This window comes from Peromyscus eremicus, chromosome 2, assembly GCF_949786415.1.
Source record: "Peromyscus eremicus chromosome 2, PerEre_H2_v1, whole genome shotgun sequence".
In the NCBI taxonomy this organism is placed as follows: domain Eukaryota; kingdom Metazoa; phylum Chordata; class Mammalia; order Rodentia; family Cricetidae; genus Peromyscus; species Peromyscus eremicus.
The window spans coordinates 21,268,680-21,291,695 of NC_081417.1; the positions used below are offsets into that span (position 1 = coordinate 21,268,680).

Below are 23,016 nucleotides of genomic sequence, written 5' to 3' on the forward strand. Positions count from 1 at the left end.
TCTCAAGTGAAGTTTTCTTTTTTGTGACTCTAGCTTGTGTTAAATTGACAAAAAGAAAGAGAAAAGACAAAAAACACCACACCACTAACCAGCACAGTTATGAAATACCTTTCTTGAGTTTAGTCTCCTCACCCGGAACAAAATGAGGTAAAAGAATCTTTTTTGGTATACATGAGCAATATTAGCATATTCATGTTTAGAGAACAAGTCTGTGTTGTAAAAATGGATGTATGGAGAAGACGATTTCAAAGTTTTAATAATTTCAAGATTATAGGCAACTTTGAATTATTTATTGGAAAAAAAATGAAGCCAACTAATTCCTTCCAAAATATGCTACAAACTGGTCATGTCTCCAGCTAGAAAGTGACCAATATAGAGGTCATTCCATGCACTATATGAAGATCAAATTAATGTAGACAAAACATTCTGTTCTGTCCTTTTGAGAAAACAGATTCTATTGGACTGAGTGGATTAGTGAGTAGCAGACCACTGCTTTGATTAGCATGATTGGAGAAGTTCAGGTAGGAGGAATCAATTCTATAAAGTGTTGTGTATTCTGTTCATGCCACAAGGTCATAAAGATGGCTGACCTGGCAGAAGAGCTGTCATTGTGGCAGTGATTTGATGACTTTGGGGCCATTTGCCTAAAGTTCTAAAAGGATTTGCAAGAGTAACTGAGCTTTTTAGGATTCTTTGAGTCTACAATGATGAAATAATTCATTTGGAAATAATTATTTCCAAATAACTGATATTTGGAAAATATCAATTTTTCCCCATATGACTTTATTGTAATGCAAAGGCTAAAAAGAACCAAAACTACAAGAGGTAAGGGAACAATTCTGGAGTCCTAGCTAAAGATAAAAAAATATTGTTTGAGGAAGGGGCCTAAATTATATTCTGTAATTTTATTGAAAACCTTGATGCATAACTGAATTGAGTAAGTGGACTATTGCCCTTCCTTTGAGATTCAACTCATTTTTCTTGAGTGGATAAAGTGACTAATCCAGCTCTCTGGCAGTCTATTACAGAAATAAATCCTATCAACAAAGGAATATAATCTAAAATCTGAATAACTATTTTTTAATTCCAACATTCAACTGAAAATGATCAGCCATAGAGACAACCATGACTAACAGAAAACAGAGAACAGATACATATTTTTATGTACAATGTCCAGATATTAACAATAGATTAATACATTAAGGAATGTAAAATAATTTTAAATAACACACAAGTTTCTAGAGGAAAAGATGAACTATAAGACATAAATAGTATTATAAATCTTTGGAGTTTTATGACTGGAAACCAAGAAACCAAAACAGAACAAGTTAAAAACCACAGAAGATGGAATTAGCAAATTGGGAGAAAGAAAAATTAATTACTCTAAAGTAAAGGAGAGATAAAGACAATAAGAAACACATAAAGGTATGTAGGGAAAAGTATACTATAATGAAAAATTTTCACCTATATTCTCATGGAACTCAAAATGAGAGAATACAATAAAACAGAAACAATATTTGAAATATACTAGCTATGAATCTCTAAAACCAAATTAAGTTTACAAGCTCATAGATTTAGAAGGATAAAACTGGAATAGTACACAAAAATAAATCCAGAAGTATGTGCATGCACAGCAAAATAAAACTGTTGAAAAGCAAAGATTCAAATGAAGTCCCACAGCTAGACAAAGAACTACAGGCAACTAATAACTAGTGAAGGGAGGATTAAGGTCTCCAGGCATGAGCCCCCTCCCCTGTTGGTTGTCCAATACAAAACTCTCAGCCCTGAAACCATATATATACACAAACAACACTAAAGAGCTCAGGGGATTTTATTACATACTTATACATATATATGTATTATGTAACAGTAATAATCAGATTAAAAAGAAATTATCAGTGAGAATGAGTGGCAAGTGGAAATGGAAGTGGCAGAATGGAGCCAACATAGAAGCATTTTTAGAAGAAAGGGAAGGAGATGTAATGTAACTACATTTTGATTAAAATTTTGAAATTATAAATGATTTTTTTTATCTGAAAATTTATCACAGTAGGTGATTTTGTGGATATCAACAAGTTAACTAATTCTAATATTTAAATGCCAATTTAAAAGTGAATTATTAAGATAACAATAATGAGGAGCTATGTAGGAGGACTGACTTGGCCAAAAGTAAACATTTATAGAAAAATGAAGGCACTGTAGTCGTCAGCATGAGGATAAACAAATACATCAACAAATAAAACAGAATTCCAAGGCTTGTCTATCGTGCAGTTCAGTGAGCACATGGTGACTTCTGTCACAGTAGGAGAATTATTCAGAAAGATCTACAGATGACACCACAGACAATAGTCTATAGCCAATTCCAGATCAATGGACAGGTAAAAATATAAAGCAATTAGGGTTACACCTTGGAAAGTTGCCTTGGAGTGAGCAGGTGAGTTTCCAGAATGATCATGACAACACAGACTGACATTTGACTTTATACCTCCAGCTATCACGCAGGCAAACTGAGCTATGTATAGAGTTCATTTTGTTAAGTAAAAATACTTTCGTGTCTGGGGAAAAATGCTCATCAGCACAAATGAAGTGCATAAAACTTATAAATGTGTGGTATTTGGATGTATGATTTGCTCACTTAATTTTGACTGTGCTAGAATATAGTCAACAAAATGATGCTAGCTTTTGCAAAGTACTGGAATAGAAGCCCCAAGGAATAGAAAATTCAGAGCAGCTTGGTAACTGTCATAAAAGAGAGTAGTGATAAAGACAGAGTTAAAATAAGTGCATGATCATTAACACGTTGCCATAGTAAACGATTCTGTTTTATTTTCTTGTGTTTAGCACAGATGTGTCTGGCTTAGTGTTCAGAATACAGGCCTGTTGCCACCAAATTGGAAGATGGACTTGGCACAATTTTGTACTCAGCATTTAACAACAATCTATCTGCATAGCCATCATTGGTAAAGAATCCAAGATTTAGAGGGTGAAGGAGACTTACTTCAAACCTGACCCTGCAAACCTCTTGAAATATTTTAATTAGAATCTTCTAATTCCCTCTCTGGACAAACTTCCAACCTAGGATTTCTTCCTTGCCTTACATTATTGTTTTTAATTATCTTTCAGATGTCTATTCCTCCTAATACATCACATGCTCCATTTTGCCTGGACTAATGGGAAGCATAATCCAGATTGCATTCCCAGATAGACAGTCAGTCCTTTCAAGTCCTTCCTAACATCACCAATATGTGTAAAAAGAACTTTCAATATTTTTTACATTAAAAAAGCTGTGTCCTGATCAAACTATTAAGAGGTTAGGAAGAAATCTGGAGCTAGGGGAATGCTCAGGAACTCATAAGGATGTCCCCAGCTAAGACTCATAACAATGGTGGAGAGGGTACTTGAACTAGCCTTCCCCTGCACTCAGATTGGTGTCTACCCCAATTGTCATCATAGAACCTACATCCAGTGACTGATGGAAGCAGATGCAGAGACCCACAGCCAAGCACTGGGCCAAGATCCTGGAGTTCAGGTGAAGAGAGGGAGGGGGGATTATAGCAGCAAGGGGGGTCAGAATCATGATGGGAAAAACCACAGAGACAGCTGACCCAAGCTAATAGGAGCTCAGGGACTCTGGACTGACAGCTGGGGAGACTGCATGGGATCACACCAGGACCTCTGAACGTGGGTGACAGTTGTGTGGCTTGATGGGTCCCCTGGCAATGGGACCAGATACATGAACTGGCTTTTTTTTTTCCCTTTGGTTTTTCGAGACAGGGTTTCTCTGTGTAATTTGCGCTTTTCCTGGATCTCGCTTTGTAGACCAGGCTGGCCTCGAACTCACAGAGATCCGTCTGCCTCTGCCTCCCGAGTGCTGGGATTAAAGGCGTGCGCCACCACTGCTCGGCGTGAACTGGCTTTTTAAGAGTCCATTTCCGACAGGCGTAAGGTGGTATCTCAGAGTTGTTTTGATTTGCATTTCCCTGATGATTAGGGATGTTGAGCAATTCCTTAAATGTCTTTCAGCCATTTGAGTTTCCTCTGTTGAGAATTCTCTGTTTAGTTCTATAGCCCATTTCTTAATTGGACTGTTGGGCATTTTGATGTCTAATTTCTTGAATTCCTTATATATTCTGGATATCAGTCCTCTGTCAGATGTGGGATTTGTGAAGATCTTTTCCCATTCTGTAGGCTGTCGCTTTTCTTTGTTGACCGTATCCTTTGCCCTACAAAAGCTTCTCAGTTTCAAGAGGTCCCATTGATTGATTGTTTCTCTCAGTGTCTGTGCTACTGGTGTTCTATTTAGAAAGTGGTCTCCTATGCCAATGCGTTCAAGACTACTTCCTACTTTCTCTTCTAGCAGGTTCAGAGTAGCTGGATTTATGTTGAGGTCCTTGATCCACTTCGACTTAAGTTTTGTGCACGGTGATAGATATGGATCTATTTGCAGCCTTCTACATGTTGATATCCAGTTTTGCCAGCACCATTTGTTGAAGATGCTTTCTTTACGCCTGTCAGAATGGCTAAGATCAAAAACACTGAAGACACCTTATGCTGGAGAGGATGTGGAGCTAGGGGAACTCTCCTCCACTGCTGGTGGGAATGCAAGCTTGTACAACCACTTTGGAAATCAATATGGCGATTTCTTAGAAAATTGGGAATCCATCTCCCCCAAGATACAGCTATACCACTCTTGGGCATATACCCAAGGAATGCTCAACCACACCACAAGAGCACTTGTTCAGCTATGTTCATATCAGCGTTGTTTGTAATAGCCAGAACATGGAAACAACCTAGATGCCCTTCAACTGAAGAATGGATAAACAAAATGTGGTACATATACACAATGGAATACTACTCAGCAGAGAAAAACAATGACATCATGAGGTTTGCAGACAAATGGATGGATCTAGAAAAAATCATCATGAGTGAGGTATCCCAGACTCAGAAAGACAAACATGGTATGTACTCACTCATAACAGGATACTAGATGTGGAACAAGGATGACTGGACTGCTACTCACATCACCAGGCAGGCTACCTGGAAAACAGGACCCCAAGAAAGACACAGGGATCGCCCAATGACAGAGAAATGGAATGAGATCTACATGAACAGCCTGGACATGAGTGGGGGTAGTGAAGGGCGAGGGTCGAGGGAAAGAGAGCTTGGGTGAGTGGGAGATCCCAGCTGGATCAACAACAGAGAGGGAGAACAAGGAATAGGAGACCATGGTAAATGAAGACCACATGAGAATAGGAAGAAACAAAGTGCTAGAGAGGCCCACAGAAATCCACAAAGATACCCCCACAACAGACTGCTGGCAATGGTCGAGAGACAGTCCGAACTGACCTACTCTGGTGATGGGATGGCCAAACACCCTAATTGTCGTGCTAGAAACCTCATCCAACTACTGAGGGATCTGGATGCAGAGATCCATGACTAGGCCCCAGGTGGATCTCTGGGAGTCCAATTAATGAGAATGAGGAGGGTTTATATGAGCGAGAATTGTTGAGACCAAGGTCGGATAAAGCACAGAGACAAATAGCCAAACAAACGGAAACACATGAAATATGAACCAATGGCTGAGGGGTCACCAACTGGATCAGGCCCTCTGAGTGGGTGAGACAGTTGATTGGCCTGATCTGTTTGGGAGGCATCCAGGCAGTGGCACCGGGTCCTGTGCTCACTGCATGAGTTGGCTGTTTGAAACCTGGGGCCTATGCAGGGTCCCTTGGCTCGGCCTGGGAGGAGGGGACTGGACCTACCTGGACTGAGTCCACCAGGTTGATCTCAGTCTGTGGGGAAGGCTTTGCCCTGGAGGAGATTGGAATGGGGGGCGGGCTGGGGGGAAGGTGAGGGGGGGGGAGGGGGGAGAATAAGGGAATCTGTGGCTGATATGTAGAACTGAATTGTATTGCAAATTAAAAATTAAAAAAAAAAAAAAGAGTCCATTTCCTATGGTGTGATGCCTTTCTCAGCCGAGTGTGATGCAGGGAAAAGGGGCTTAGTCTTGTGCTGACTACCAAGGCAGGCAACAGCCTGTGTTGCCAGCCTGTGTTAACTACTCAAGTGTGGCCCTACCCCCTCTGAGGAATGAATGGAGGTGGGATAGGGGGATGCGGGGTAGGGGAAAGCGGGAGAAGGGGAGGGGTGGGAAGTGAGGTTGGCATACAAAATGAAAAAAAATTAAATAAAATAAAATGAAAAGAAAAGTGTGTTCCTTCTCCCATTTATACAACTATTTAAAAGTACAATAATGTATTATTGTATGATACAAACACAATATCACATAGATATTGTTTTTGTTGTTATTGTTTAGGAAATAGCAGCATCTAAGATTTACCTATGATGCCCAGGGCACTACTGACCCCTGATTGAAGAAGCTCCCCTCCCAAATAAAGAAACTCTTCCTCACATCCCCTTTGAAAGAGCATTTCCTATGCCAGGTTGATGGCACAGCTGTAAAGAACATCATCCCCCCCTCTCCTAGATTTGCCTCTTTCTATTCAGTCAGACAAAGCTGCACTTTCATTTTTGGAATATGCAGTTATCATTGGTAATAAGAGGTATCATCAAAGCTTGCAAAGTCTCATCTTATAATGTCACTCTTGAAGGAAATGATGTCCCCATTAGCATCATAGTTTGTGACTGGAAAAATATGAAGAAGCAATATTCTTATCTTATCAGACTTTATTGACATAACCCAATTAAATGTTTCACTTCAATTTTCAAATCCCAGAGAAATTCTCAAAATGTAATGCACATTTTACTTCCTTGAAGGGAAAAGCAAAGAAATTTACTTTTACATCCAGAGTTTGGTTTTGAAAGGGTTTAGAATATGTCTAGGTCCAACTATAATGAAACACCTAAAGTATCAGAGAGTATCATACAAATTTCACTAAAACTTCATTTGGGAGGAAGAAAGGGAGGCTGGCACTTGGCACCACACTCTGAATAAGCCAAGATTTAAAAAGCCACTTTAGGTATTGCTAATCCTCAAAGACCTTGGAGAGCTAAGCCATCAAAATCATTTCCTCCTTCCTAAGATTTCTCTACCATTTCCTTATATCACATTTATGTAACATAATATTTGCCACAAAATACATATAGTAGCTCCATGCATGTTGCCTTAGGGATTTGGGTTCTGGTTTCTTTTCAAGAGGATCAATGTTGTTAGTGCAAACAGGCTCCTCTAGGTCCCTCTGGACTGCTATTGACTTCATATTCTCTATACATTTCAGAAAACCACATGGGACAGTTAATATTCTGATATGAACTAGGCCTCTATGCCTTTTATAAGCACATTAAAAATATAATTTTATACAGAATGACAAATGTTTTATAAATACACACATACACATATATATGTGTGTATGTATATAAATGAGTATATGTATGTATATTGCAGCCATAATGTTATTCACATGAAATATGCCAATTAAAGTTAAAATGCCAAAAAAAAATCAACCACATCTTTGAAGTATCTGTTTAAAAGTTTGTAATCTGGGGCTGGAGATGGCTTAGTGGGTAAGAACACTGAGTGCTCTCCCAGATGACCAGGGTTCAATTCCCAGCACCCACATGGCAGCTCACAACTGTGACTCTGGTTCCAGGGGATCTGACACCCTCACATAGATATGCAGGCAAATCACCAGTGAACATGAAATATAAATAAAATTTTAAAAAAGTTTATAATCTTTCTTAAAAATATAAAAAAATACTTTAAGAAAGACTACCTACAAACAGTGTTATTAACATAGTTCATAATAGATTTGCAGCCCAAATACACATGCTTTAAAATGTTACCACAGTAAAAGCCAGACATAGAAGTGGATGAATCACTACATTTTTTAAAGTTTTTAATCATGCTGTTTCCTAAATAATTTGCCACATTTTAATCACTTCAGGGGGAAGGTACAAGGCATTGGAACATCATAAATAATTATCAACATCTAGTTTCTGCAACTAATGATATTTACTATAGTATGAACATTTTTCTTACTTCTGTCAGATGGCCAAAAGTTGGTTTCGCTGTTTGAATCATAAGTTCCTTGGTCACTGGGTCCAATGCTGAAGAAGAATTAGATAAATAATAATTACATTATTAAAAATAATTTTAAAAACAATGAAAAGTCAATTTATTCATCATTTATTAATAAATGAAAATAGACATAATTTGATTTTCTTTAACAATAAAATTGATTTATTGATTCATCCCAAATCACATTCAAGAAAACCACATCATCCTGTAGAACTGAAGCATAATGATTCAGTCTAATTGTCATAGTACACACATTCAAAATTTAGTATCATTTCTGATCTACTCTTCCACAACAGAGAATTCAATACAATTTGGGATTTTTTTTTAAGTATTCCATGCTCCTAAGATATGGGCAGGTGAACCAAATTAAGAGGAGTCATACAATTTATCTTTCAAATGTGTGGTATTAGGAGAGCAAAAAGAAGTTATTTATAATTGAATGTGTTGCACATGGAAGTTAAAAGAAAGTATGCTTGTAGACGTTTGGGAATGTCTAGATTGTAGAACATAAAAGCACTCCAAGATGGCCAACTACCCTCTATTGTTCAGACTTGACACAACCCATGTGGAAGGTATCAAAAAACAAATGTATTCTGAGTCAGTCCCAGAACTGTAACCTGCTGAAGCTGACTGTCAATGTTTCTAAAGACAGAGGAGGTCTGTTCTGAACACAGAAGAGAATAAAGCCTTCAGAAACACACCAAGGAAGTCAAAGAACAACCAAAAAACTCCAAGTAAATAGAGAAAAGGGGGGCAACACCCTGATTTGTAAGCCCAAGCTGAGCATGGCAGATAACATTGATAACTTGACTGCTCACGGAGACCAAGGCAAGAGGATTTTCTACGAGTTCAAGGCAGACTGAGCCATACAGTGAGTTGCTAGACAGCCTGGGAGACAGAGTAAGAATTTGTCTCAAAAGAAAATAAGCAAAGAAGCAAGCAAGAGTGATTAGAAGCAGGCACGCGCAATGGGGGAGGGGGATCGGAATACCCCAAACACAGCTTCCCCTGGCCAACTCCCTGGTAAGCCACTCCAGAAACAGAAGGTAGGCAGGAAAGGGGCAGTACTCCCCCTAAAGCCTCAAATCCAGTGGCTGCGCTGGAAAGGAATCACATTACGGTTTACAGAGCACAGGCAGGCTCTTCGTAGAGGGAAAACCTATTTTTAGGCTAGTGTTGTTTTTGTTTGTTTGTTTGTTTGGGGGGGTTCTTTTTTCTTCATTTTTATTTATTCTTCTCCCATACAATACATACCCTACGCAGCCTCTTCTCTCTCCACTCCCCCCAGCCTGTCCCACATACTTTTTCTCTTCCCAGATTCCCCTTCAATAACCCCAAAGAAAAGAGCAAGCCTCTCAAGGACATTAACCCAACAGGGCACAGGAAGATATGATAAGACCAGGCACAAACCAGCTCATCAAGGCTGGGCAAGCTGCTATATGGGATCCCTGAGTGTGCAAACGAGTGAGTCTGGTTCTTATTTCTTCTCTTGGGCTCTTTTCCTTCTCTTTGTTTGCCTTTTCCAACTCTAATGTATTAGTTTTTGTTTAATCCCATTATAGTTTTTTTTTTATTTACTAATATCTCTTAGAAGCCTGTTTGTTTTCTAATGAGAGACAGAAAGGGAATGGATCTGGGTGGGGAGGGAGGAAGGGAGGAACTGGGAAGAGTAGAGGGAAGAGAAACCATAATCAGGGTATAATCTGTGCGGAAAAAAATATTTTCAATAAAAGGAAAAATAATAGCAATTTAAAAAGAATCACTGAATAAATATTTTAAAAGTACATCTGAACTATCACAGAGCCTGGGAACAGGTTCAGGAGCCTCAGTTTGCCCTGCTATTGCCCAGAGATAAGGAAAAGGCTAGGCAGGCAGTTGCAAATAGCAGGAATGATAGACACTGGCAAGACAACAAGGCTTGGTTCAGGCAGGTATTGCAAACATAAGGTCACCCACCATTGTTGACCAGGTCCAGAGAAAACAACCAAATTAATCCTGAAATTTAATAAATTTTTTTTCTTTCATTTTAAATCCTTTAAACTTAGACACCTCCTTCTATTCTTTCTGTTTTACTTTCCGCTTGAACTGATCTTGCTTCTCCACCTTACCTTGCACCATTCCTTTGTCTCATCATTGATACAGTAATTCCACATTTGCCTTATAGAGTTCCTATTTTTATTTGGGACAGGGTCTCACTATGTAGCCCTGGCTAGCTTGAGACTCACTATGTAGACCAGGATGGACTCAAGCTCACTGACCTCTGCCTGCCTCTGTAGGAATTAGAGATATGCAATATCATGCCCATTTTCTACAGAATTTTTCATTCCATCACATAGTTTGGTATTTTTGATATTTGCTTTATGGTCATTAGTAACACAGTGGCTTCTAATCAAATGTAAGAAAATTTCTATATGTTGTATGAGTTTCCTACTGTTGCTGCTATAGCAAACTTCTCCTCTCTGAGTGGCACTGAGTAAATAGTCTATGCAATGAGAAGATCCCACCAAAAACCAGAAGAGATGACCAAACCAGTACATATAAAAATCTTAACACAGAAACCAAGACATATAAAAAAATGAAGCAATATAACTTTACCAAAAAATCATAACTCAACTATTGAAGTCAAATATGCCCTTGGAGATCAAATTCCAGAAGATTGCAAAAGCTTACTGATAAAAAATGATCAATGTATTTCAAAATGGGTAGAAGTAAGAATCTGAATTTAATTTAGGGCCTATGAAAGAAAGTCAAAATCATGAAGGAAAAAAATCATCAATATGAATGAAAAAAGCAATATGGATAAAAAAGTCAGCAACTTAGAAAAATTCATAAAAATAGTGATACTTAGAAAAAACATTTAAAAGTTCTAAAACCATTAAATTAAAAAACCACAATGGGCAGAATCATGAATTTTTCAAACAGAAGAAAGAATATAATGGATTGAGGACAGGGTTGATGAATATTGCATTCAAATAACAATACAGAATAAAGTGAACGTGGACACATACAGTCAATAACTCAGAGGTGCAACTAAGAGATAAAGCTGATAATCTAAGCAAAGAAGGAGCTGACATAAAAAGAATCTCTACAATGAATTTCTGAAGAATAATCTCCATTCTAGGGAAAGAAATTGAGATTCATATATAAGATAAACTTAGAACACCAATTAGACATGACCAAAAGAAGAATCTCCCCTCATGGCACAGTATACTAAAGATCTCAAAAATATAAGAAAAGATGTAATATTAAAAGCTATAAAATTCTATGAATGTGAAAAGGGCAATGTTAGAAATCAGATCATCATACCTGATCTCAAATTATATTATAGAGCGACAATGACAAAAGACAGTCTAGAACTGATGTAAGAAAGAGACATGTAGACCACTGGAATAGAATAAAGGACCCATAAATCTGCACAGACATAGTCATCTAATTTTTAAAAGACATTCAAAAGCATGCATGGGAGAAAAGACCTTCTTCAACAAATGCTGTTGAGAATACTGAATTTTCACATATAGAAAAATTGAAAAATACACCCATATCTTTCTACACAAAAATCAAGTAAAATGGATCAAAGACTTTGCTATTAAGCTCCTAACTTTGAAACTGCTTCAAGAAAACATAAGAAAAACACGTCAAGATCCAGATATAGGTGGGGAGATTCTAAAAGGGACCCCAGTAACATGAGAAATCATCCAAGGAACTGACACATGAGGTTCTATATAATTAAACTCCTTCTGTACAACAAAGAATATAGTCACTAAGGTCAAAAAATAGCCTACAGAAAGGGAAACATTCTATGAGCTACATCTAAGATATTAAATTAGTATTTAGAAAACAAACAATTATAAAGACAAAAACAACAATAAAAAAAGAACAAATCATCCAAATAGTAAATGTGCTAATGAACAGACAGTTCTCAAAAAGTATAAATGGTTGATAGTTTATTGAAAAAGTTTTCTACATCCTTGAATATCAGAAAATATAAATTCACACTGCTTTCCCATCCCAGTCAATATGCCTATCATCAAGAAAATAACGAATAAACAAATGTTTGTGGCAATGTAGCGAGAGATTAATTCTTACACACTGCTGGTTAAGTCACTATGGAAATTAGCATGAAAGTTTTGCAACAACAACAAAATGTTAGAACTGCTATACCACCCACATACACCACTATTTTTCATGTATATATTTGTTATATACATGAAGTGTGTATATATATTTATATATACATATATATGTATATATGTACATATGTACATATACAGAATATATATGTGTATTGATGTATACTTCACAATAACTAAGTGCTAAGTTTAAAACCAGGGACAAATGGCTGAGGTGCCTATTTAACATATTAAAGTGGACCTGGCCTCCAGGTTCTTCCAGTATCCCTCAGTCCATACCTGTTACAAGGTAAGGCTGGCATACCCTGCCCTCTCCCCTGAACTCTCCACCCCAGAGGATGGGCTGCCCTTCTCCCAGAGCCCTATATAATCCAGACATTTTGGTTACCTCCCTTTTTTGTACTTTTGACTTCCTGGCTGCTGCATCTGGTTTCTTCCTTTCCCCTCTTCTTACCCCTTTCCCCACACGGCCCAGCTAAGTCTGTTCATGTCCACTCCAGACTCTCCCATATGTGCCTACCTCTACCTACACTACTCTTTCTTTTATCTACATTAAACTTTCTCCTCCACCACACCTAGGAGCAATCATGTCATGTCCTTTCCTTCCTTTCTTTCTTTTCCTTTCCTTTTCTTTTTATTTCTCTTTTAAATTCGCTAGGGAGTTGAATAAATCTAGATGCCCATCAACAGATTAAATGATAAAGAAAATGAGGTACATACACACAATGGAACATTATATTTAGCCATAAAAATTAAAGTCATGACATTTTCAGTAAAATGAATAGAATTTAAAATCATTCTGTCAATCAAGCTCAATTGGTAAAATGTTTGCATTGCAAACATTAAAACTTGAGTTCAATCCCCAGAATAACTTTAAAAATAACAAGTTATGGTAACATGCTTATAAACTCAGAATGAGAGTGTGGAGACAGAAAGATCCTTGACCAGTCAGATTCACTTATTTGATGAGTTCAAGAAAAACGTGAAGTTTTTGTCTCAAAAGATAACGTAGAGAGCACCAGGAATTGATGGCCAAAATTATCCTCTGGCCTCCATATTCATATGTACATTCTGTATCAGAATTCACATATACCCATGTAGCTATACAACATATGAGCACAAACGTGCATGCCCATACACACACACACACACACACACACACACACACTTTCACAAAAATATAATATTCAGAAAGACAATTATTGCATCTTTTCTCTCATATGTGGAATTTAAATTTTAACTCATACATGTTATATGTCTATTTATATTTGTGTGCGTGTTTTTGTCTAGGCTTATGGGTTACCTTCATACACAAATGATCATCACACAAGTGAATGCACACATATAAACATACAGAATAAAGACAGATTACAGAAAAACAATCACTGTATCTCTGCTCCCATACATGGAACCTAAATTTAAAATTTTATATATACATATATGTATGTATATACATGAATGTATATGTATATATATGCATGTGTATATACATATTTATGACTGTATGTATATATAAGTATACATATAAATTTATATACATGTCCTTATGTTGCACACAGGTCATGAAACTACAAAGGGAAACATGAGCTTAAGTTTGGTAAGCTTAACAAAATGTATGCGATGTGAGAGCAAAATTTACAATTATAGGAGGAAGTGAAACCAGCCAGAGTGATATTTGTGGTTGGACAAGTGTCCATAGTGGGAAGGGTATGTATCAGTACAAGGTATTGTGATGTATTATGAAAATGTGAAAATGAAACATATTATTTGTATGCCTATTAAGAAATTTTATTTAAAATTAAAGATTAAGGGCTATATAAATATTCTGATATATCAATCAATAAACAAAAAGAAACCAGAGTTATTACAGGCATCTTTGAATACTTTATTCTTACACTACACCTTTAATAATCTCATTTAATTAACTCTTTCATCTTGAACAAAAATATTCGAAGTAATATGTGAATACAAATATGGAATAAAATGAAGAACCTGTAATAAATTCACAAACCATTCAATTATTGGATAAGCTCTTTTTATCCCTTTTCTCTCTAGATTTAAACTATAACCATATCTTCTTTCCTTCAATATTCAATAGATGATGAATTCACTGATATTAAAATGAATATCAAAAATTAAGGTAAAGCTTCAATGCATACTCTATATCAGTAAGTCTACTAACCAATCTTATAGTTTTCTTAATTGATATTCATAAATTTCCACTTATGTTAAAAAAATAACTTTTGCTTTATAAAATTTAAAAGCAATGACAAGTACCACTCATTCAGCTGCCATGTTAGCTCCTTTACTTGTTGCTGTGGCCAAATACTTAACACAAAACAAGAAGGAATGATTTCTTCTGACTTACAGTCTGAAGTGCCATCCCATCATTGTGGGTAAGACATTGTAACAAGTGTGGAGGCATGTTGGCAGGAGCAAGAGGCTGGCTGGTCACATTACATTCCTGCTCAGGAAGCAGAAAGTGAGCAGGAAATGGGGTTGGGCTATAAAGCCTCTAGGCACCCTCCAAGTGACTCACTGTTTTTAGTGAAGCTCTACAACCTTCAAATCATTGCCAACTGCTGGGAACCAAGTATTCACACAGGAGCCTAACAGGGACACATAAGGTTGTAATGTTCCTGCCAGACAACTGCAATCAGGAGCCATTGAAGACAAGTGAAGTAAAAAGTATTCAACAACAAAAAAATAAAGTTACAGACTCTTAGGGAATGGCCTAATGGATTGAGTATAAAACACCAACAGCTACGACTGCTAGCTCTCTGCATTGGGAGCTCTGATCCCTGTAGGTCTGCCAACGTTTTCCCCCTATCATCCCCTGATCACCCTCTTTCTTCCTGTCTTCTGTACCATTTAATATGACAGTCCTAAGTATGAGCTTATACAACGTTGTAATTCATAAGATTATCAGTATCCCTCTTAATTGGAATGATGTTGGGTTTGTCCACACCAATAAAACTGTTTATATTAGAAAAAAGGCATAGACCTAGACCAATTAGATCTCTGAATGAACTCTATGGGGTCTTTAAGGTGAAGAAGTTGTTTTGTTTTGTTTTGTTTTGTTTTGTTTTTGTTTGTTTGTTTTTTGAAATAAGAAGTGAATGGAGATAATTCAGATTTTATTCTGAGTGTTAAATCACTAAATGCCATCCTACAGGATTCTTGTCACTTCATGTGATATCACAGGATTGTGGTGATTTTTTATTTGTGCTGAAATGTGGTGATATTTTATTTGTGCATTAATAAAATAAAGCTTGCCTGGAGATCAGAGGAAAGACAGCCACCATAGTAAACACAAAAGTCAGGCACCACATGCCCTTAATCCCTTAGCAGGCAGGTCTCTTTGTGTTCAAGGCCTTACTAGGGAACAGAGCCAAGCTTGGGGACACATGCCTTTAGTCCCAGTGCCAAACATAGAGACCCAGAGGTCTGTACAGATAGACAGAAAGTGACAGAGTTGTGTAGGAAGAGGAAGTGAGGTAGCTGGGCTAAGAGAGCCAATGAGAGGGCAGAACAGCAAGGTGATAAAGGCATTGGTAGACAGGAAGTAACTCACATTTGGAAGCTGCAGAGTTGGTGAGGTAAGATTGGCTGGTGGCTTTTCCTATTTTCCTGATCTAAGGCTTTCACCCCTATATTTGGCTCTGTGCTTTTTATTTAACAAGACCATTTAGAAATTCGTCTACACAGTATTTCTAAACTTTATCAATTATTTTATTATACACTGTACTTAATCTTGCCACAATTTGACAAATGATAACTTGGCCTCTCAGGAAAACCAAGCAATTAACATTGCCAGGATTTTAGTCAGGGAATGTCAACCTGGATGAAATAGATTAGTTAAAATAGATACTTCAGTATAATTAAGATACTGCTTCTGCTATTGTTAACATAAGACAATTAGAGTTATACAAAGTTTGTCTTGGCTTTGTGGTTTAATTTCTAAACAGAAATATCATCTCTCATCATAAAGGCTACCAATATTATACTCATTATTTCTTAGAGGCCAACTTTCCAATATCTATATCATATTGTTGCATTTAATAACTTAAAAAATAAAATAAATATCAGGAAAATGACTCCAAATTAAGATAAGAATTCCATTTATAGAATGACCAGATTAACATAACATTTAAATATTCCAAATATTCAGATTTCATTTGATTCTAGCAGGACTCATTGCAAAGGCAGAAGTCAGAGTGCTAAGAACAAATTTCTGTGCTGCACTGGAACTTGGCAAGTAGGATTTTCACTCCTTTCTAACATTTAACAGGCAGAGATGGGTGCAGAAACACCAGGTGATTCCATTTCAGTAATTATGGTAGTCATGAAAGAATTATTGCTTCCTCTCCTTTGTAGTCTCAGAAAGTCCTGAGGAGGAACAGCTGGAAAAGTGATGTCAGATTGATCTGCAAGCTGTAATTCAAAGAGTCCTGCTGTTAGCCGATTTCCCCAAAGAAGAATGCCCTCAAGAGTTGACAGATTTTCATGATCGTGTGTATGTGGAGCTCTAAAGCTCACTGACTGTGAAAGAAATGGCCTCTAACTTTAGTCTACAAAAAAGGTAACAGATTTCTGGGAAGAGATATGTGACAGTTCTCTTTCATTCTAAAGTTGCAATGAAATGTATAAATATTTGGTTGTTAAAATAATCTTACATTTCTAGAACAAAGTTAATAAACTATAGACTATATAACACAACACACACACACACACACACACACACACACACAAAATGCACATACACACACATACACACAGTATGCCAGCTGCAGCACGCTAGTGTGGTGCTACATTCATGCATATGTGACTGGTTTTAAGATTGGCCAATAATTTTTCTCTTTCTGTCTTGGCACATAAGAATGGAAGAGGTACAATGAGTATAGTTTATAGCAAGGAAACTGTTAGCATCTATTTTATATAAGGGTTTATGCAGAATTCATTTATGCCTATCTTAAATTGTTTTTAAAGTTCATGAGGTAAAACAGGGAGTACAGTAGAAGTATTTAAATTATATATTCAGTTGTTTTAATAAGCTATTATTCATGGTTTTATTTCATTTGTGATTTTTCTATAAATTTGTTCATTTCATAGGACTGTTTAAATTCATTGGCATGGATAATTATAATAGTCTGTTTTGGTTTCTAAAAGCTACCATCTGTATGCTTATATCTTTTTCACATAAGAAACAATTTCTCTTTTCCTATATAAACCTCCATTAGAGTCATATCAACATTTTCTTTTCAATTACCTTGTGATTTTGATAGCAATTTCTGCTGTTGGGTTGAATTCATATTTTAAATTATGTTTTGCTAATTTTGCTATTATTTTATACATTGCAACTCACTTCTTTTTTATCCTCCTTTTATAGAAAATAGACTATTTTGTTATGTAATATATCCTGATTACAGTTCCCCTCCCTGTATTTCTCCCAGTTCCACTCCTTCCTTCTGATCCAGATCCACTTTTCCTTTCTCTCATTAGAAAAGGACAGACTTCAAAGAGATAACAATCAAACATGACAAATGACACATCATAAGATAAAACAAAATCATCACACTGAAATTGGACAAGGCAAACCAACAAAAGGAAAAGAGCCAAAGAGAAGATATAAGAATCAGAGACCCACTCATTCACACACTCAGGAGTCCCATAAAAGTACCAAGCTGAAAGCTATAGTATGTATGCAAAGGACCTAGTGCAGACCAGTATAGGCTCTGTGCTCACTGCTTCAGTTTCTGTGAGTTCCTATGAGCTTTACTCATTGGATTCAGAGGGACCTGTTCTCTTAGTGTCCCCCATCCCCTCTGGCTCTTACACTCTTTCTGCTGCCTCTCCATTGGGATTTCCTGAGCTCTGAGGGATGGGATTTGATGGAGACATCCTGTTTAGAGCTCTGTCTTCCAATATCTCTCTTTGCAACTCATTTCTAATATACTGAAGCTGGTGATAAGCCTATTGCATTCATCCCTTCCATTCTACCATTTCTACAATTCTTTCTCTTTAAACATGATGCCATTTGTTACAATCAATGAGTTTTGATATACAATAAGTACATTCTATTAAGTAAATTCTTTACCATTTTTATTATGATGTATCCTTAATCCATGGACCCTTCAGAATGATTTTTCTTAGTTTTTGTATAATTGGAGGTTTTTGTTGTTGTTATCTGTTTATTTCTGAATTAACTGAAGAACACATTCTTATAACTACATCCTCTGAAGTATGATAAAATGTGATAATGAAATAACACAGGTTCAACCTTATAACATTTTGTTCAACCTTACACATCACTATTGATTTTTTTTGTTTTTTTTTAGTCAGGATTCTTCTGTGAAGTCCTGACTGTCCTCTGTAGACCAGGCTGGCCTCAAACTCATAGATATCCACTTGCCTCTGCCTCCCAAGTGCTGGGATTAAAGGCATGTGTCACCACCATCCAGCTGACTTGATTTTTCATTTTGATATAACTTATGTTCCATAAAACTCATTCACTTAAAATATACTACTTGGTGGGGTTTAGCATATTCACAAAATTGAACAATCATCATGAGTCCCAGAACATTTATATTCATGAAGACAATGTATTAGCACTATCTGCCCATTTCCAGTGCTATCCAACTTAGTAAGCACTCACACATTTTTGTCTTTACAAATTTTAGTATCGTGTACATTTCATATACTTAAAACAATTTGTAACTTTTGTATCTAATATTTTGGATTTTGGCATAATTTTCAAGGTTTGTACACTAAGCTTATAGAATAAATCAGTACTTCATTATTTTTCATGGCTGAGTAACTTATATTCTAGGTTGTATTTTCTTTATTCTTTCATCAGTGCATTGACATTTAGCTGATCTCCATTTGGAGCTATTGTGTATAAAGTGGCTTTGAACATGCAAAATGTTTGTGTAGACATATTATTTCAATTTGTTGTACATACATAGGAATGGAGTTGCAGAGTCCTGAGGAAACTCATGGTTTTCATTTTGAGGATTCCCAAACGTCTTTCCAAACACTTCCTCATTTTACATTATTACCAGTTGTGTTTAGAGTTTCTATACTATTCATGTGCTGGCTAACTTACTATAATTCCTACTTTTACATTTCTCTCTTGTAAAATGAAATGATATCACATTATGCTTTAGACTTGCATTTTTTAATAGACATAGTTCAGCAGTTAACAGCACTGACTACTCTTCTAGTCTATCACAGTTCAGTTCCAAGCACCCACAACTGCCCATAAATCCAGCTCTAAGGGATCCAGTTACTCTCTTCTGATCTCTGTGGGCACCTGCACAAACAGGGCACACACATACACACACACGCACACACACACACACACACACACACACACACACACACACTAAAAGCTATCTTTATTTATTTGTTTTCAAACTCTTTATTTTCATTCATGTATCTGTATGTACATGTGCACCTGTATGTGGATGTTCCCCAGCGCTGAAGAAGGTTTCAGATTCTCTGGAGCTAAGTTTCAAGCATCAGTGAGCTGTCCAATGTGGGTACTAGAAATTGAACACAAGTCCTCTGAAAGCACAATATGTACTCTTAACCCCTTAGCCATCTCTCCAGATCCATGACGTTAATATAAAACTTGGTAAAAGAAAGACAAATTTTCTTTAGTAAGAGTTGGCTTTATTGGTGAAAAATAACATATCTGTAGATACTAGGCCCACATAAGCTGTATAATTTAGGGGTGTTTCTTCTATTCTGTGAGTGGTATGCTTTAGTTTCTCTGTTTTGTTGTTTTAGTTGTTTTTTAAGTGTTCTTTGAAACATGAGAGGCAGAAGCAGGTGAATCTCTGTTAGTTCGAGGTCAGTGGTGAGTTCAGAACAACCAGAGCTTTGTAACACGGCCCTGTCTCAAACAATAACAACAAAACAGTCAAACAAAAAGGAAACAAAATTTAAAATTTTATGACGTCAGTTGATATGTCCTTTGCTTATTTGTTCTCTGAGTTTTGTATCTAGAATCCATCTCCACAGTACAACATAAACGTCTATATCCATATTTCTCTCTAAGAGCTTTATAGATTTAATGGTGATGTTTAAATATCTGAAGTGATGACTTCAGACATTTAACGTATATTCGATTATAATATAAAGAGAGCAAACTCAAATTTAAAGTTGGATATTTTCTAACCACTGGTTAGTTAGTTTGTTTGCTTGTTTTAAATTGTCTCAATATTGTTTCTGAAGGTCGGTAGAAGAAATCATACCTTATTATAAGGAAGCTGAGGCAGGAGAGTCACAGGTTCCCTAAGGCATGCCTAGGCTGTAAAGTGAGTTCAAGTTACTCTGAAAAACTTCATGAAACCCAGACTCAAAACATCAAAAGAAGACTGGTGGTATAACTAAGTGGAAAGGAGCTTGCCTAGCTAACACTCATGAAACCTCAACTTAAATCTTCAGAGAAAGAGGGAGGAGAAGGTCAATAAATGTGTGAATGTGTCATTTGCTTTTGGCATCTCCATTAAATCCCATAGTTTCTACTTGTTTTTAGTTGAGTACCACAGAATAAAGACTATTCTAATTATGCTCTGGGTTATAATGCCAGAAATGCGACCCTTCTTACTTTATTATATTTTAATATAGTTTTGACTGTTCTGGGTTCTTTATATTTTCATATTGGTTTTAAGAACTTTTTTCAGTTTATACACACAAAGAAATGGAGACTTTGATAGAATTATGGCAAATCTGCAGTATGATCTATGCAGTATTGCTATCTCTTAACCCAAAGTTTTCAGTATTTTTGTAGAGATACTTTTTATTTTCAGTGTGTAAGTCACTTCTTATATTTATTCTTAATGTGTTCCATTTATTGTCATCAAAGACTATTTTTCTTAATTTAAACTTTAGCTCCATCATAATTGACTTAAAGAAATATATTTTATTTTCACACAATGTGGAATATGACCATTTATCAGCTCATTTATTAGCTCTCATGGTATTTCTTGGTAAATTCTTTGATATTTTCTACATAAATAATTGCCATCATAGCAAAATAATGAACTTCAATTCCAATGTGTGTGTGTGCGTGTGTGTGTGTGTAGTCTAATTTCCTAAGAAATTACATATATTATATTGAAGATACTCTTTTCTAATGTTAATTCTTTTAGTATTCAGTCACATGCATCTTGCTGGTTTTTTCTTACAATATTTTATATTCATTCTGGCTCCCAGTTCTCAGATCTCCCTACTAACCCAACTTCATATTCTTTCTCTTAAACAAAATTAACTATTCTTGAGCATGTAGCCTGCCCTAAAGTATGGTTGATATATGGAGTGTCACTCTATTGAAGATAATTTTAAGTCTCTAGGCAGCAATCAATTGAAAATAGCTTCTTGGATAGGGTTGAACATTGTGTTCACTTTTCCTTCTCAGTGATGGGATTTTTGTCTGGTTTGAACTTGCACAGGCCTTATCTGGAATGTTATAGTCTCTATGTGTTCACATTTGCATTACCCTTATTGTGTTTAGAAAACAATAGTTAGGGTCCTGGAGAAGTCCCACAAAAGACCATAATCCATGTATGCAATCAACAAGAGCATTTATTATCTCAAGAAAGATTTCAGCATGCTGAGGCTGACTATCCCACACAAAGGCAAAATGGTGATGCCCCTAAGAGGGATGTATGGGCTCATTTTAAGCACAGGTAAGGAGAGTTTCTAGATCAGTTAGTTAGTTCATTTTAGGTATGATTGGCTTAAGCAAGGGGCAATCATATTAGTATGTTCTAATTGGCTAGGGCTACCAACGACTGGTTAAGGCTACAGCTTTTCTATTTGGGGGCAAGCCTAGACAAATCCCAAGCTTTGTTCTTATTTAGTTATCATTTTGAGCTATTGTGGCTAAGGCTGGCTGGCCTAATAAAAACTATCTGTGGGGACTAGCTCCAGCCTCCTCATCCTTGCTGTTTGGGGTGTTGGAGATTGATTATCCTTTGTTAGTGGCTCATTCTCAGAAACTATCCACTCAATTCCAAAAAGCAGAGACCAAGGCCTAGTTCTTAACTGAGTTATTAAGGCAGGCTGTCATGATATTTGCCTGGCCTTCTCAACAATGTTTCCTTGTGGTCATCTACCACCTCTGGCTCTAACAATCTTTCTGCCTGTCTTCCACATAGATCCCTGAGCCTTGCAGGGAAAGGTATGATTCATACGTCCCATTTAGGTCTGAATGTCCCAGAGTCTCTTTCTCTGTTCATGTATTTCAGTTGTGAGTCTGTTTTAATTGTTATGTGGTGCAAATAGAAACTTCTCTGATGAAGTATCTTTGTTTGGACAAACGGTATTTTAATGGATGATACTACACTGATAGTTGATATTATATCAATGACACTAAACACAGAAAGCAACATCTACCTCTGAGATAGCCTCTACCTTGATGGGGTCTGTAATTCTTTATAGATGGTGTACAATTTCATTTGCTAGCCATTTCTGAGAATATTTATGTTGTTCACAAAGATATTGATGTAAAATTTCTTCCTTTATGATCATCTTATGGTTTTAGTGATGACGACATCAAACAATGAGTCCTGACACACTCTTTTTCTATTATTTTTGAACAGTTTCATATTTCTCCCAAATATTACTTGCATCCTTCAGTTTCATTAAAATTAAACAATTAATTCCTTTTTTTCCTCCAAAAATCATCCTTAAGAAAAACACTTTGCAGTTGGTGGATATTATACGACACATATAAAAGCAGCTTCTAAAGTTTATCCTTTTATAGAACCAACAATATGTCCAAAATGATACGTGTGTAGAATTTAGACCTTAAAGTTACAGCACTGCTCAGTTGCTCCA

General features: G+C 36.5%; 1 protein-coding gene across 1 annotated transcript in view; it reads right to left on the bottom strand.

Annotated features, from left to right (window-relative positions):
• The window catches only part of Cnbd1 (cyclic nucleotide binding domain containing 1), a 367,762-nt gene that overhangs the window by 44,282 nt on the left and 300,464 nt on the right, over positions 1–23,016 (bottom strand). Inside the window, exon 11 of the mRNA XM_059253897.1 lies at positions 8,000–8,067. Within this exon, the coding sequence (XP_059109880.1) occupies positions 8,000–8,067 (68 nt within the window). The remainder of the gene's footprint in view (positions 1–7,999; positions 8,068–23,016) is intronic.